The sequence below is a fragment of the Pholcus phalangioides genome, unplaced genomic scaffold (assembly GCF_987345545.1).
Source record: "Pholcus phalangioides strain wild (caught in Gottingen) unplaced genomic scaffold, Ppha-v1.0 ptg000039l_1, whole genome shotgun sequence".
Lineage (NCBI taxonomy): Eukaryota > Metazoa > Arthropoda > Arachnida > Araneae > Pholcidae > Pholcus > Pholcus phalangioides.
The window spans coordinates 15799868-15817791 of NW_028301625.1; the positions used below are offsets into that span (position 1 = coordinate 15799868).

The following is a 17924-nucleotide window of genomic DNA, read 5'->3' on the forward strand; positions in this document are numbered from 1 at the left end:
ATGATGTTGCATTGTCAAGCAGTAGGGTGTTAACAGTTGCAGCAGGATTGGACCTGTCTCCACCACACTTGTTTGACAACTGTCACTGGTAAAACAGAAGCGAGACTTGTTGCTGAACACAATATTGTGCCATTCAGTCATCCAAGCAGCTCTGGCCTGACACTGCAATCTTTGGTATTGGTGCCTGTGTGTCAATGGCATTACTTGTAAAGGGCAGCGTGACTGCATGCCACTTTCAACCAATCGTCGGGAAATTGTTCTTTCTGATATTGGAGCATCCAATACATCCTGTAAAATGTTTACACTCGTGAATTGTGGGGCCGCCACCTCGTGTTGATCCAAGCTTTCTGACATCTGTCTAGATGCACCAGGGGTGGCTCCAGCTCACATGCCCCTTGGTTGCAAAACCTCATGTGTGGCCCCTTAAGACATTCCTGGTGGAAGGCTGAAAGGACTTTAGCCAAGTGGACTCTGAGATAAACCTGATCTTTCATCCGTCCAAAGCTTCACACCATTGCTCAATCAACAAAATCTACTTGACCATATGTCTTGGTTTTAAAGAAACTGTCCTGCTTTTTTTTTTTGGTTCATTTTACTGTTCTTAATTATGCCAGCTAGAGTGGAACCTTATTAATGACACAGTATTTACTCCAAGTTTCCCAAGGTGGAAATTAGGGGAGTGTGAGGGGTTTCTGGTGCTTCAGACTCTGTTCAAGTAAAAGCCCAAATTCTTTCTTTGCCTTTATTTGACCGCTCCCAAAAAATTGATAGATGGGGCTGACAGGGCTCCTACTCAGGATGATTCCCATCATTTTTTGTTTTTTCACACTATTAATTTGCTATGGACATAGGGTGATTATATGTCCTGTATTTCCCAGGTTTTTTTACTGTTTGTTTGGCCGTCCCAACTTTTTTGCAAAAAGTAGTTTTCCCCATTTTTTGCATGAAGCCTGCTCAAATTTTTATTCTTTATTGATGTTAAAGATTTAAATTATTTTTCAACTCATAAATTTTATTAGAACTATGAATAAAAATATTGTGTGGTCTCACATATTTGTCTTGGTGGACGTTTTATTTTGAGGAATCCATTTTGATCCAAGGCAACTTGCAGTAATGCTTCATATCCTGCCATTGTGATTTTTTTGTGATTTCAGCAATACCTGGAAACTTTATGTAGTTTTGGCATCGTTTTTTGCGACGTCCTGTATTTCCCTGAATTTTGAATCATAATTTCCTGTATTTCTTTCCAGAAAATATTGTCAGCCTAATTACGACTATAAATTAGAATATTCATCTCGCATATAAACGGTTTTTATATAAAAGGAACCAAGCACCATTAAATTAAAGCTGAGAAAAAGCTATTTAAAGTTATGATTGATTCAGTTATCTCTTCAGTTTGGTAGTTAGTTCAAGTGCACACAGACGGCATCACTTGGTTCTATTTAGATAAAAAATCCCACCTCTTTCAATAGTTCAGATGTCAGTATATCTTAAAAATGTTGAAAATGATGTTTGGTTCCTTTTATATAAAAGCCAATTTGCAGTAGCACTTCATTTTTCGTGACTGGTGACTTTTCTGTGATTTTAGCAAGAGTTGGCAACTTTACTTACTTGTAGCTTATTTGACAAAAATTGACAATGTCCAGTATTTTCCCATATTTTGATGCGTAATATCCGGTATTTTCATTGAACAAATATGGTCAGCCTATATAGAGAGCCCCCGTGAAAAATTTGACCTGGTGGCCCGCCAAAGATCCCAGCCTAGGGAACCCTGGCGGAGGATGTGAGGTGTTGACCAAGCCAAAATGTACCCTTGCCCTATGTGACCCTTCTTGTTTCTGATATTACGACCCCATGCCCTGTCTGTTCCCCTAAGTATTCTGAACATCTCTGTTATCAAGGTATTACTCAAATGCCTGGCTGTTGTTGCCAGCCAGGCATCTCTTCAACTACATGTTTTCTGAGATAAAAAACAACTCGAAAAACAGGTTTTCCTCAGTGACAGAGTAACAGTTGTTGACTCATCTAGTGTTTTCTTTCCTTTTACCTCACTAACTGCTCACATGACAAACTTGAGTTTCAGTTGATTTGCATATTCAGCTGCGCATTCCTGCCAATTTGCATGATTATGCAACCAAATCTTCGTGGTGTTGCGCTCTCTCTTTCAGGCAGTATATAAAATAAAACTACTGACCACATTTTTCATTTTTGTAGTTTCAGCAGGGCGATGTTGCCCCATGTAAGTTTTAAACCCTCTTATGACCCCTTCGGGGTTGAATTTTGAGAAATCCCTTCTTAATGAAACAAAAAAGGCTTTCATGGCCATCATGTAAATTAGAATTAAATTTAAGAGTTTCCGGTTGTTTCGGCTGACGTGAAATAGTTTTTTCTTCCGACATTTCGTTCGCACGAGTGGCGGACATTTTTAAGAATTCTTGAAAATGTCTGCCACTCGTGCGAACGAAACGTTGGAAGAAAAAAACTATTTCACGTCGGCCAAAAAACTCTTAAGTTTAATTCTAATCCCTTCTTAGTGAGTCTTTACATTATAAAATAAAACTACGGTAGACTGTCACTAATCTGGCATGTATCAGATCAGAGTGTGCTGGATTACTCAGTCAATTGAAAAAGCTCATTCAAATAATATAAACTCTTGTGCAAAGATATGCTGTGACATGTTTTCCTCTTTTATACTCAAAGAAAACACCCTTAAAAAATAAATGCGGATTACTGGCTGGGCTGGACTAGTGTACGCCCGATTATTGAGAGTCTACTGTACTGTTGAAATTTCATTATCGTAGTGGTTTCGGTTGATGATGATGAATCAGTCAGGACATGCTATTTTATTTGTATAGATTAAGAGATAACAAATGTACCACTCATAAATGGATAGACTCCTTGAATGGAAGGAGGGGAAAATCACAGAGGGTGTGTATAGTGAACAGGAGGGGGCAAATATCCATTTCTGCCCATGCCAATCAAAGATGACAATGAGGCACTATACAGTACACGCGTGTCAAACACTGGAAATTCAGAGGAGGACGCATAAAAATTTTGTTCACATCATTTTAAAAATAACACGTCCCGGGGACGTGTTCTTTACTAGTTCCAAAGAAGAAAAAGAGTAGAGAAAACCCTCCCTAACTTTTTCTTTCTACCATCTATCATGATCCTGTGACCTTGAAAGTCAGGGGTGGAAAATCTACAATTTCTGATGTCTGCTACAGTTGTGACAATTTTCCCTCATTTGCTACATTCTGCTATAAAAATGCCGGAATTCTTCAATTCTACGCCATCTTGCACCAAAAACAAAATTTCCCCTTAAGGAACTTTGAAGTTGAGTCACAATAGAAGCTGACTTTTCAATGACATCATTTGTCCTCCCCGCCACAAGTGGAATTAGCTTGAGGTCCCCTCCCCAGGATTCAGCACCTAGGCTTCAGACAACATATAAAATGGAATGAAACTATGCGAATTGCCACTCATTCACAGAACAAAAATGAAAAACCCTGCAATTTCTGTTTTTCCAGATATTTTTTTCCAAAAAAAACTCCTTTGATTTATTTTCACAAAAAATTCAATCCAAGTACATCTATTTTCACTCCCTATCTTCAACTGATTTGTGATTGTTCCGTGTATTTTCTTTTTCCAGCATCTTTACCAGATTTTCAGTCTGTTGTTTTACTGCCAAGTTTTCAATTATTCATTTCCTACTATTCATTCTCTTGATATGCCATTTCCTTTTACGCCATTCACCAGCATGTTTAGTGTTCAATGGAAAATGGTTTCCATCTGCTCATTAATTATTTGTCTAGACCATTATCATTTCTATATCATGTCTATTTTCATTATCAGATGTTCTCTGATAATGAAAATATTAAGGTAACAAGCTAGCATCCCTCATGGCTATAGTGACCATTTTTGTCACATAATTATCATATTCTGAATACCAGGGCTGCATTGTATTGGGATCTACAGCTTATAGCCGATTCCAAAGACATTAGTTTTCTGGAAACTAATTCCAAAGGATGGTGATCACCCCTTCCAAGATCTGAATACTATGAGAAACATTGGTCTGTATCATAAAATATGAAATGATCTAACAAATCTATGAAATAAATCGCCCAGAACCTGTCTCTTTTTTAACTGTCATCCCATGCATGCTACAGTGCTTTGACATAGAGCAGTTATACCGACAGCTAGGGGCTTCCACATCTGGGAATGTGGTTTGCCTAGGTCATTATTTTCTATGGACACTTGGGTCCCAATTTTTCATGGGTCCCTTTATTAAAAAACTATAATAGCCCTTGTGCAATCATGTGAAAGAGCAGGGAAGGTTTGAGAGACAAAATTCTCACCTGTGCAAGACTTCATTTTGGTGCCTCTCTGGCATATGAACCACATGAGTAAAATTATCTGGAGGGAACTCGCAGATTTGTATATGCCATGAATAATATGGTGAGAGAGAACATAGGCAGTTTAGTGATTAAAGCTCTTATCCTGGGCTTTATATTCACTTACTTCATAAACTTATTTATATTGTATACTATCTAAGTTGTGTTCTAGCTAGATGAAATGAACCAGAAATTACAATTGTTTCTGCAAATTATTCCATCCAATACAGTCATAGTTTGAAATTTGCAGAAAAAATTTTCATTTTGATTTGGAAGATAGATGACAACACATAACAAGGGCAACACTTACATGAATTATCTTTTCGTTCCTTTGACACCAACCACAACCATGGTCTAGACCAGTGATTCCCAACGTGGACGGCGTGCGTTGGGGAGCAATGGGAGAAAAAATTTCTAAAGAAGGGTGTGATGGGATAAAAAACGTTGGAAAACTATAGTCTCCCATCGCCGCCCAACATAATTTAACCCATAGAATCCTGTTATACCCATAGCTTCTACTGCCCCTGGGGGCGTTAACACCCACGTTGGAAATCACTGGTCTAGACAGAGTAATTTTAATTAATGCTCATCTGGAAACCATTTTCCATTGAACTTTAAACATGCTGGTGAACGGCGTTAAAGGAAATGGCATATCAAGAGAATGAATATTAGAAAAGGAATAATTTAAAACTTGGAAGTAAAACGAGAGACTGAAAATCTGTTAACGATGCTGTAAAATAAAATACATGGAGCAATCACAAATCAGTTAAAAATAGGGAGTGAAAACAGATGTAACACATACATAACACATTGAATTTTTTGTGAAAATAGAATCATTCTTTTGAATTTCTAATAGTTTAATCATTATTTTATAGTTTTTATTTTCATAGTTTAAATCAAAAATAATTTAATTCTGTAGTTTAAATTACTATAGTTTAAGTTCAAATAATTTAATTCTATAGCTTTTATTCACTATTAAATTTTTTAGAATTTCTAATAAATATTCTAAGAATGACAGAGGAAAAGAAGTCATCTCAAAGTATGTTAAATCAAACTGAGATGATCAAGAGTGAACTGAAAAAGAAACATGCTACATCATTTTAAATATGAAATGGGTAAATTCTGGTAAAAGAAGCAAGATCAAACGTTAAAAAATGCTTGAAACTGAAGAGAACAAAAGAACTTACTTGCATCAGCGGCAAAAACAAGAAAAATAATTACTTTCTAATGAGTGTTTCAAGTCTCCTTTAGTGATTTTTTTAATTAATGATTACCAAGCCTACAAGCTAAATCATTTTCAAATTATTTTTGAAATCTGAAAGACCATCATCTGAATGGTCTCTCATTTGTTGATATTGTAGAGAATGTAAAAATATAAATATCAAAAGAAGTGTCTCAAATTTTTTATGATTAAAAAATTTAAAAAATATTATTTATTCTAGAGGAAATCTCTATGTATTTTGTACCTTGGGGGTGGGGAAACAATCCTTTCTTCTGAGCTGAGATAACAGTTTTTTGAAGTAAAAAGTAATCCTGTGTACACTACCGCATGTATGTATATAAAAATTGTGTATTTTATTTACTGCCAAAATTTTAAAGTACTACAAAACTGATATAAATGCTGCTACAAAAATAGTTTTTTTCCTGCTACAAAAATCAAATTTTCATTTTCCACCCCTGAAAAGTTGTTTTACAACTTTGAAGTATGAATAAAGCATTTTACTGTATTGTATTGATATACACACGGGTTGTTGAAGAATAAGATGACGGATATCTGGTTTGGTCCCCGAATGAGGAGCCATACACAGAATTTTAAAATTTCTGAGTTTCTATTCCCCTGTGGGTTTTCTCTCCTCCGGTTACATACCGGAAATTACGGCAACTTTCGTGGTTATTTACCGGCACTCAAAGACAGCGTCTATATGACGTAAATTCGCTTTGTTCCTACAAGATTAGGAATGCACATTTTTTGAAAATCGTAAAGGATTGGAACGCCCGTTCAAATTGTAAAAAATTTCTGAGATCATTGAGAAAAAAAGCAGAATCTGTAAAAACTCTACCTTGAATATCCATAGTTTTTGTCTAGCTGCTATGTGGTAGTCCCCGTTTTGCATCGCAAAAATCACTGGTGTGTACACAGAATCAACTTTTGGAGGTGCACAAGGATCTAATTCTTAACAGAAAGTTTGGATCACTGACACTCAAAAACAATTTTAAATTAACAGGTAGTATAAGAATGTAATTTTCTCCAGTATTTCAATTTTCTACAAAAATATTTTTAATTTTTGATCTTAATGGGAAAGAGTGGGGCACGAGTCCCCATTCCCCCCTCCAGATTTCACCTTTGGTGAAAATTCGGGTTTGTAACCCATGATTGCATGGTGGTAATCGGCTAAAAATATGATTCTTTAAGGTTTTCCAACTTTGAGTTGTCTATTCCTTTGAAAAAAACTCTAGTTGCTGTGACTATTACACAGACCTACAACACAAATATGTATAATTAAATTTCAAATCCACGCATTACAAATTTGAAGGATAGATGCAGGGCCGCAACTAGGAAAGGAGCAGACAGATCTGGTGCCCGGGCTCTGGACTAGAGGGGGCGCTGAATTCACCCTTTATAACTGCTTTTTCTACATTATTAGGGGGTGTCAAAATGCATGCTTGCCCTGATTGAGAAAGTATCTAGTTGAGGCCCTGAATAGATGGTACCACCTACTGAACATAAAACATGCCAAGTGCTGGGCATGCACACATAAGCACACTGAAAAGTTTCGTCAATACAAATCTGACATATTCAGGTGTGAAAATATGTGGCAGTTAATGGTGACAGATCAGAGTGGTGGACCATCAGTGAGGGAAAAGAAAATCATTCCACTAAGAAATCGCTTTGCAAGGATTTATATGAATAGGGAATCAGCAGATAAGTTTCAGAATCTCATTTGCTTTAAATTTAATCAGAAGATGTTGTTGAAATAGATAATGTTTTTATAACGAAATGGAAAATCAATCAGAAGGGAATTTATAGATTGATCTATTAGTAAATATATAAATGTGTGTGCACTTGACTTTTAATTACAGTGAATCCGGCTTATAACATTTTTAAAAAAACTATCGTAAAAAACATTGTAAGTGAGAAAGCACTTTAAACGGGAAATCTTAATGAGAAATACTTAGAGTTAGGACCACGAAAATGAGTTGTACTAAAATGTTCTAAATTGGCATGTTGTAATAAGCAGGATCGACTGTATATTTGTTTTAGATGTGTTACATTTGTTAAATTCTCAGTGTTGATGGGCTTCTTTGCTAGCTTTTTCTACTAGTAGACAATGAAAGTAAAAGAATATAGTTATAAGCTGGTAATATTTTTTTTAATGAACCTTTGGATAGAACATGGTTTTAGAAATGAATTATTTATTTGATCCCCCCCTCCTTACGCAGAACATGGCTCGCTGCTCAGTCCTAATGAAGAGATATAAGCAGGTCATCAAAAGCCTGGTCCATGCTAGAAAAAATTCAGAGATACCAGTGAATGATGGGAATGAATTTTTTTTCGAGTGAGACCCACTTTCACTTAAAAAGAACACAGATTTTGCCAATAACCTGGGTTCCAGGACTCGGTTAAACTAGAGTACAGTGGTATCTCTGGTCAATGATACAACTTTTCACTGAAATGGGGTGGCAATCACCTTCCCCGTATCTACCTATAGTATCACTTAGGTAATAATTTTGGGTATCTGAAAGCCAAGTGATTAGCACATCAACCTCCATTTTCACAGGTATTGGTGTGAATAAAGTGAGAGAAATACTTTTCTTTAGATATTGGGGTTTAACTGTATTATGACATGAATATCTTTAACTTTTATTTTAGTGTTGAAGTTGCAAACATTATATTTTCCCCCCTTTTTTACATCATTATTTAGACATCGGATACCGAAGCACCAGTGGTGGCTCAAGCTACGTCCTCTTTTAAGGATCCTAGCAAAGCATGAGTCCAGCTATGAAATCGAAAGTATCCAATGTGCTGCAGTACCAGAAGAAGATTAAGTCCATAGCTGTTGGCATTTGGTGTTGCAATTGTCATTTCTTTTTAATGACTCAAAATTAGTGAATGGCATCCAGAGTGAGGCTTATAAGGTCTAAACTACTGATTGTAAATTTATTTTGTTTTGTGTTTCTGATTATTCAACTTGCAAAAGTAGTTTAGAAAAGAAATCTCAGAATAAACTATAAAGCTTAATTATATTAATGTGTTGCTCTTCTAAACTATGATACTCATTTTAAAATAAATTTTTATGTATGATTATTTTCAAAACTTGAAATTGTATTTTTCATCAAACAGCATGAATATTTTTTTTATTTCATTTTCTGCTGCCATATGCTTTAATGAAATTCATTTCATTAATCCACAAAAAAAAGTTACTTTTTTTCCAAGAAAAGAAATTTCATCATTCAATTTTTGTATTCCATGCATGAAAAATGCTTCTGGCAGATTTTAGATGCAATATTTTTTCCAAGAAATATGTTATCTTTCTGTAATGAAATTTGTGTTACAAACATAATGATTTGATGATCTTTTCTATAGATTCTATAAATGAACTTTAAAAAAATATTGCAAACATCAGTGAAATTTTCAGAGTTTAAGTAATTACAGTAGAACCACAATTAAGTAGGGGTTAAGAATTACCTCAGCTCATTATCTGAGGAAACGCTTCCCCAAAAAAATTGAAAAAGTAAGTCCCTGCCATTAGGTAAATTTATTTATGAAGAAACAAAATCAAATTTTGATACATCAGTATTTTCTTTAAAAATAGGGGAAAAACATGACATACACAAAAATACACACTTTATCACTTATTTCCTCATTTTATAATACAGTCGCCCCCCCCCCCCCCCATGTTCCGAGGGTGACCGCGAATAACTGAAACCATAGGTTTTTCTTTGTATATCTCGTTTACTGAATATCATGAGAAGGAGCAGGGTGATGCACAGGTAGAAGGGAATGTAAAATAGAGAGGGTGCAGCGATTGTTGGCGATGTTTTCTGGAAGAACAAATTGTGATTTTTCTGTTTGACGTGACTACTTCTTCATATCATCGAGTATGTTGACACACACAAGGCTTCCTCTAATAATTTTTCTACATGTGAAGAAAGTAAAGTATAGGAACCTATATAATGAAAACAATCTATTGCTGATTTGAGCTTACGAAGCCCGTCCGTTATGTTACTTGTGGTGAACTTGTCGTCTACTTCTCTATCTTGATCATCTTCATCTGGTATCACTTCAGTTTCAGGATTAGTCAGCTACATTAATTCCCCCTCAGTTAATCTAGTATCAAAAGAACATTGAATGGCATGTATTCACTCCCAAGGTACCTCCTAACTTCCGGAATGAAACACCGTTTAAACCACTTTTTTTCTCTTGCTTGACTTCTTTGCGGCATTTTCTTCCAAAATAGCGCAGTTTCGTTAGCGTTAAACACCTGCTAAGGTGCCCTTCTCTTCAATAATTTTCTACAAAGTCTTTGGAAATTTTCTAGCTGCCTCCTGGTCGGCAGAGGCTTGATCGCCAGTGATTTTTACATTGCGTAATCCGAATTGTTTCTTAAACCTATGAAACCATCCCTTTACTTGCATAAAATTATGATGAAATAGACGTTTCACCAGCCCTTTCCTTATAGAAGAGTAAAATTTTTCCCCTTTTCTGTTTTAATATCACAATCAATTGGAATATCTTTTTGCATCAGTCTTGTACCCACAAAAAACAGTATTTTCTGTACGAGAAAAACATAGATCCCGTAGGTGCTGCATAGTTTGACTGCGACTGCTACGGCTGAATGAATTTTAGATTCCTTTTTCTTGATATATCTCACCGTAGATTCGTTGATTCCGTAATGGCGGACCACAGCAGGTATTGACTTACTTTTGCCAAGTATATCTAATTTTTCTTGTTAAGTTTTCACTTTTGTTTACCTTTTCCAAGCATTATCAGTAGCACTAGAAGAATGAACCACCCTAAACAAACACAACTCAAATTTTGTAAACAAAACATGTGAATGACGATTGCTGAGTGTTGTCAAAAAAAAATTTTCAATATAGGAAAAAATACCGCGAATACAGAAACCGCGAATATGGGGGGCCGACTGTATATATGTTTGAATATAGGTTGGAATTTATTATTTTAATTTTTTGAGTATATGATATGCATGTAAATACATTTTTGTGATAAGTTTGCATTTATTAGTTTCTATTTGTTTTTCATTATTTATTGATGTCATTAGGACCAATATTTTTAGCTTTTCAGGTGTTTTTTTAGCAGCTTTAGCACTTTACTTGTAAAATACTTTTATATACCGGTATATCAAGCAAAATAATGTGCCAAAAGGTGATAGAAATGCAGAGCTGATGTTTACTTTTTTTTTAATTTTATTTGTTGTTTTAGCCCAAACCTCTTTGATTTGTGTTTTGATAGATATAAAAAAAGTGGGGGTAAATTATTCAAAATACACACTATAACCAATAGCTTTTTTTTTTATTTGTTTATATTTATGTTTTTAGTTTTTCAACAAAAATTATTTCTTTGCAACTGTTACAAATTCACCCACTATTTTCTTCTATTCAAAAGCACTTTTTTTATATGTATTTTCACAAAATCAATTTTTTTAACTAAACCTAGCCATAAATATTGCATGCTTTGTTTACTGCTATGCTTACTTATGGCCAGGGGACTGATTTGATTCCCCCATGGCTGCAGTTGTATTTTCTTTCCTGATTTCATCTTTGCATCAGCCAGTTGTATAACCCTTTGTAGTTTACTGATGTCTTTTTAATTTTTTATCAGGAATTTGTGATCTTAAGACCTTATTACGCTAAAATTTTATAACTGCCTATCATGCAATACGAGAGGTTTTCTCTAGAGTGCACCTCCTTTCAACATAGCCATTTTCTTGAAGAAGAGTATAAGTGTTGTACATGTTTATTTTTCACTGGCTAGTAGTGAGAAGAAAGCAACAGCAGCACCATCAGAGATATCAAGTTATTCTATTAGCTATATTAGTCAATTTTTTTTTCTCGATTTAACTGGAACATTATTTTGAGACCAAGAAATCTAATGGTTATTGTAGTCTTTTGGATGATAGAAGTTGAAATTAGTTCAGCACTTGCATTTCAACATGTGAATTTATGCAGATATTGCATAATTAAAAAAAGCTGCTTTTTTATATTGAGTTTTTGTGATATTTGTTTTGCCTGTTAAAGGTTAATTTGCAATATTGGTTAATATGCAATTTTTAATTTTGTTCAAAAGTGGGGTTTTATTTCCCAGTATTTAATGTACCAGTGACTGTGATTTCCTGTTCCACCTGTTTTTCAAATTTGTTGTAATAGATTACTTTGATAGTTGTAATTTACTGTTGGTGTAATAAAGTATAAATAAAACTTTTTTCTCTGTGTCATTTTTAATTATCAAAAGTTATGATCTTGGGAAAACAATTGTTGTTTTTAACATACTTAATTGAAGTTTCATAGGGTTTTTAATCTTGCAAATATATTTCTCTATGAAAGAAAAGGTTGCACACATTCTACATATTGCTCTGGTTTCCAAATATTTAAGTCATAAATGTCTTCTCTCAAGTTCTTCGAAACATTTACATAGCCAACCACCACTGTGGCAGTAGTTGACAGAGTTGGTTTTCTCTGTAGTTTCTAATCTTGAGGTGCGAATGAGAGCCGATCTCCCTGTTCACCACAGAGAGCAACAGACCTACAATAGTAAAAATATTCAACCATTACACTTCACTTCTGAAATATAGATGGCAGCACTGAAAAATCAGACTTAGATACGTGTTCCAGACTACGGTTATCAACCGTTCTCCTACATTTCGGAAAATTCACCTTTTTCGGAGTCTATTTTTTTTTTTTTTGGGAAATTTTCCTTTTCTCCACTTTGAAAAATATTTCTTCATTGATACAGATTACAAATACAACGCCACAACAGGCAAAATGCCCAACGAGGTGGCTGAGAAAAAGATGGATGTCATATATTTCAAAAATATAGCAACCCAATTAAAAATGCAATTAACAAAAATTGTAAACAATATATACACATGATAAAATATTATACAACGCCCATAAAGAATACTTATGGTTGTCTTATTCTAAGAATGGATAGCTTCTCGATTAACCCCAACATGTTTATCGTATTTATTTTTAAACGTGCCAATTGTGTTAAAATTTACTACCTCCGGGGGGTAAGCTATTCCATTTATTAACAACCCTATTAGAGAAAAATTCCCTACGACACCATAACCTTGCATTGTCCCTCACCAATCGATACTTTTGTCCCCTTGTAAAAGCAGTCGATTGGCGGTGTACTAAAAGTTCATGGTCCATCCCATTGAAAATTTTGAACACTTCAATTATATCTCCTCGACACCTGCGTTCATCCAATGTAAACATATTCAAAAAATGAAGTCTCTCTTCATAACTCAAGCCCTGTGTGCCAATAAGGACACGCGTAGCTCTTCTCTGCATCCCTTCAACCAAGTCTATGTCCCTCTGTAGGTATGGTCTCCAAAACCTTACAGCATACTCCAGTCCAGGACTAACTAAACCTTGAAAAAGTAGAAGAATGACTTTAGGAGAATGCGAAGAGACCTTCTTGAAAATGAGACCAAGCATTCTATTCGCTTTTTTGATCACCGCTGAACAATGTTCAGAAAACCTAAGCCGCTCGTCAATGAGAATTCCCAAATCGGTGACCCTAGTTGCGTCCGGGATAATGACACCATTCAACTCGTAAGAGAACCGTGGGTTGCTCAAACCAAAATGAGCTACCATGCACTTATCAACGCTAAACGTCAGGCTCCATTCATTTGCCCATGCTGCAATCCTGTTTAAATTGGTCTAGAGCAACTCCCTATCACTTTGATTCCAGATTACCCCCATTAGCTTCACATCATCTGCAAATTTGCTAGTTATCCCATCGATACCCTGATCGAGTTTATCGATAAAAAGTGAAAAAAGTATGGGGCCAAGGACACTTCCTTGAGGAACTCCACTTGTGATGCCTGTCCAACCAGAGAATTCACCATAACTCGTTGCGACCTATCTCTTAACCATGATTCTATCCAATTCAGCAAGTTGCCCCCAATTCCAATCTGGTGTAAACGCTTCAAGAGTTTGCCATGTTGGACCCGATCGAATGCCTTCTGGAAATCAAGGTAAACAACGTCGACATTTTTGCTCTTACCCAAAGCCCTAGTCACATATCATAGAAGCAAAGGAGGTTAGTTACACATGACTTCTCCTTCCTGAACCCATGCTGATTATCCAACAATACATTATTCTTGTCTATCCACTTCACAAACTGCCTTTTGATGATAATTTCCAAAATTATCGAGAGGGAACTCGTCAAACTCACTGGATGATAATTGGACACAGCTTCACTACTACCCTTCTTGAATATCGGAACAACATTAGCAAGTTTCCAATCCCTTGGGACGATACCCTCAGCAACACTACTCCTGTATATCTGTGCAACTGGCCCCAACAATTCATTAGCACATTCCCTGAGGACCCTGGGATAGATATCATCTGGTCCTGGTGCTTTGTTTGCACATACATTTCTTAGAAGATTCAGGACCTCCACGCCTTCTACTTGAATATCGTTGAGGGTTATTTTACTCCATGCAACACCTGTATATTGAATATCATTATGTCCATTAAAAATCAACGTGAAAAAGTCATTGAAAGCACTACACATGCCTACATTGCTCTCTAACCTAGAGCCTCCTATCAAGAGGGGGCCAACTGTCCCCTTACCTCCATTATTGACGTATCGAAAAAATGATTTTGGGTCAGAGCCAATGTTATCTGCCAACCTAGATTCAACTTCCTTTTTACTATCCCTTATCGCTATCTTCAACACTCTTCTTTCATCCGCAAACAATGATAGGTCACCTCGTCCACTTTTACACTCTCTGAATGCTCTTTTCTTTTCAAGATAAAGGTTACGCACGCTATCCGTGAACCATAGAGAGTGCGATGTACAAACACACTTTTTTCGAACAAAGGGTATGACGTCGTGCAAAACAGAGGACAACTTCAAACTAAATTCTTCCCTTACTGATTCCAACCGGTCTTAAAAAACTTCCGCTAACCTTCCTCTCAAAACATCAAAGTTAGTTCTCCGAAAACAAGGAACCAGTCTTTTGTTATCAACCTTACCCGAAGAAAAGTTACAGTGAAATCTGACTATGCAATGATCACTGGAACAAAACTCTTCCCCCACCGAAACATGTTCAACAAGATCCTCAGAAATAGTAAGAACTAAATCCAAAATAGCAGTACCCGTAGTGGCTTCTGATACATGCTGATACAAAAAATTTTCGAGCACCAACTTAAGAAAGTCTCTTTCATACTGATCTCTAGATGAAAGGTTCTCCCAATCAATACCTGGGTAATTGAAATCCCCTAGTATGAGAAACCTCTTACGCTTACACATGTAGGAAATTTCATCATGAAATTTGGCGATGTAGTTTGAATCCCTATTCGGTGGATTGTAACAAACCCCAACAATAAATTTATGATGTCTTTTGTTTTCAAGCTCAACCCATATAGTTTCAATATCACTTCTCTTCACGTTATACTATCTAGCCTTCAAACATGATTTCACGTATATCAACACTCCACCCCCTTTCCTATCAAATCTATTTCTCAAAAAAGTATCGTATCCTGAGATGTGTAAGAAAGATTCATCCCCATCGTTTGCTCAAGATTCTGTAATGGCTATAAGATCCAGGCCCTCCACAACTATCATAGTTTCTAAAAAATCTTCCTTATTACCCAAGTTCCTGGCATTTATTAACACACATTTTAATTTGCCCGGTGATTTAGTGTCAATCCAGAAGCCATCCAAGTCAGAGGTGGGTAATTCCCAGTCAGTACTGTTGTGATTATCATTAACTAACCCGCATTTCCTACTATGTGGTCTGGGAGTAAAAAACCTGACCTAAGACTATCGTAAACCTCCCAGACCCCCCTCTTATTTAGATGGATCCCATGCGAACAAAGCCACCTATTGGTAAATGCGGGAAGCTCCAAGAACGTGACCCCAAGTGAGGAGCAAATGTCCTTCAGGCCTATATTGAATTGGTGGATCCTACTCCTATACCCCCTACTATCCCTTTGCAGCACTGGAATCACTGCCACATCTGAACCCCCCCCCCCCCTAGCGGATAATAGTAAATCCCGGTACTCTGACAGAGACTCACTAATATTCGCTCCTACCTGATTCGTTCCCACCCACAGAATCACCCGCAATGGCAACTTTCGACGATGAAAAACGTCTCGAACATTGCCAATCCTTCCCCAGGAAGACAACAGCGCTCGAAACCCCGAAAATCTTTACACACTCGGTTCCCAAGTTCCCTAACCATAGAATCGCCGATGATTAAACCCCTATCACTATCCCCCTCTACCTCATCCACCCATTCACCCTCTAAACTGTCATTGTTCGTGGAGATTACTTCTTCATCAACAGGTGGCTCGACGACCAGAGGCTCCGTTATAACCGGGCCCTCTAGCACTCAACTTTTTCCCATAAAGCTTCGACCTCGAGTTCCAGCCTTGTCCTATCCAAGCACCCTTTACAATTGAAACTGTCAGCTACTATACCCCTAGACCAGGGAAACCTCCCATCGCAAGCTCTACACAACACTAGTCGAGGTCGAGGCATACTAACACTATTGCTAAAGCTAGATAATAATAATACTAGAGCCCTAATAAATAGCCCCAAATAAATAGCCCTAATAAATAGGAAAATGAGAAACATTAACTGGAAATTAAAATAATGTAAAATACATTACTATGCAAAATATACGTAAGAGATTATACGAAAAAATTACGTAAATTAGAATGCTCAACACTAAATCACGCAAAAGAAAATATATATGTATATAAAGAATACAACTCCCTCTAAAAAAGGTATTAAGCTACAAAGTACAATTTATACTTATTAGAATTAGCTAACTATCTCAAATCACTAACACTACAACAATAGGCTCAAGTGGAAGGAAAAACAAGGTTATTGAGAGTACCCGGGAAAAAGTATACACTGTTTGCTAACACTAACGTCCAAAAACCTACGAATTTATATCAAAGAAGCGAGAAAACACAAACCTGGCGAAAAAATAATGAAAATGAAATCCGAACGAGAAAAATAAAGTCAAGTCGATCGAAAATACATAACGAAAGTTAAAAAAAAATATTGAGCAATATAATAAAAAAAAAAACCAGTTATCTCGCAATCCAATGTGAGCTAGAAAAAAAGAAAAACACAGCAGAATATGACCCAAAAACAAACAACATGCTAAGTAAAACTCGCGAGAACGAAAAAAAACACAAAGAAAGACACAAAATGGCGCACTGACGTGACGGATAATCCTTTGGTAATCCCCCGGCAACAGTTTCGGATAAAACTGCTACTATTGGTCAGTGAGCGGAGCATGATAAAAACACGTCCGTTCCCAACCACGGCGAAGACGATGGCGAGACATCGTCCTCTATGCCTGCTTAGGGCTCTAGAACAGCTTTAGTTCATATCGTCAGAGTGTAATCTTGTACAAAAACAGTTGTGATAGAGATCAGAAATGACAGAACTGTGTAGAACAAAGTACAATAAAGAAACAGTCTCTGCAACAACAAAAAAAAACCCACAAAAATCTCAGATCTGAGAAAAAAGAAGGCAGCCGATATCAAAAACGATTACATTTTTTCATGAAAATTTCAAATTCTTTGATCAAAGTGCCTGGAGGCACTTCAATGAGTGTGTGCCAGTCATGTCTGATTATTACCAAGGCCTACATTCTGCAGAAAACATTCGCTAAAAGTTGACCATTTAGGACACTTAAATAAGAAATGATTGTTAGATTCACAACTGTTGCCACAGATACAGCTAGGTGAGCTTATTTGATTAATTCTGAAGATAACCATTGGTAGGTGCTATGTTGGTCACGAGACGGTAAAAAAGTGATTCATACTTGCGGCTTGTAAAGTATGGCAAAAAATTGTTAACAGCATTAAAGAAACTATGTGTAACTGGGTAAAGAGGTTGATTACAAAAATATTGATGAACAGATGATTGCCAATTTTTGTGTGAAAGATTTATCACATCTTCAAAGTAAGCATATGCAGGGAAAACTGGATTTTGAGGATCAACTGCCATACGTGCTAGATGATCCGCAAGCTCATTGTGGCCTGGACACCAAACTAATAAGATTCTTGTTGCCTGCAATGATGCTAAATATAAGGCATAAAAAGTGGCTAAAACCATGGAATGAGATTTTGGGTTGATGTCGGCGATTTCCTGAATAACTGATTTGCTATTGGATAAAATCATGTAGTTTTCATCACTGATAATGAATTTAAGTGCTGCGATCATTATTGCAACATTCTCCTGTGAAAACACATGAGCAATCGTGGAGTGCTGCTTGAAATGAATTATGACTTTTAACACAGTAAATTCCAATA

At 36.3% G+C, this 17924-nt stretch overlaps 1 protein-coding gene across 1 annotated transcript in view; it reads left to right on the forward strand.

The window, feature by feature from the left end:
• Window positions 1-11835, forward strand: part of LOC149065620 (ATP-dependent 6-phosphofructokinase-like) — a 115897-nt gene extending 104062 nt beyond the window's left edge. The window contains exon 19 of the mRNA XM_089254042.1: window positions 8318-11835. Within this exon, the coding sequence (XP_089110168.1) occupies window positions 8318-8441 (124 nt within the window). The 3' untranslated portion in view covers window positions 8442-11835. The remainder of the gene's footprint in view (window positions 1-8317) is intronic.
• The last annotated feature ends 6089 nt before the right edge of the window (window positions 11836-17924 follow it).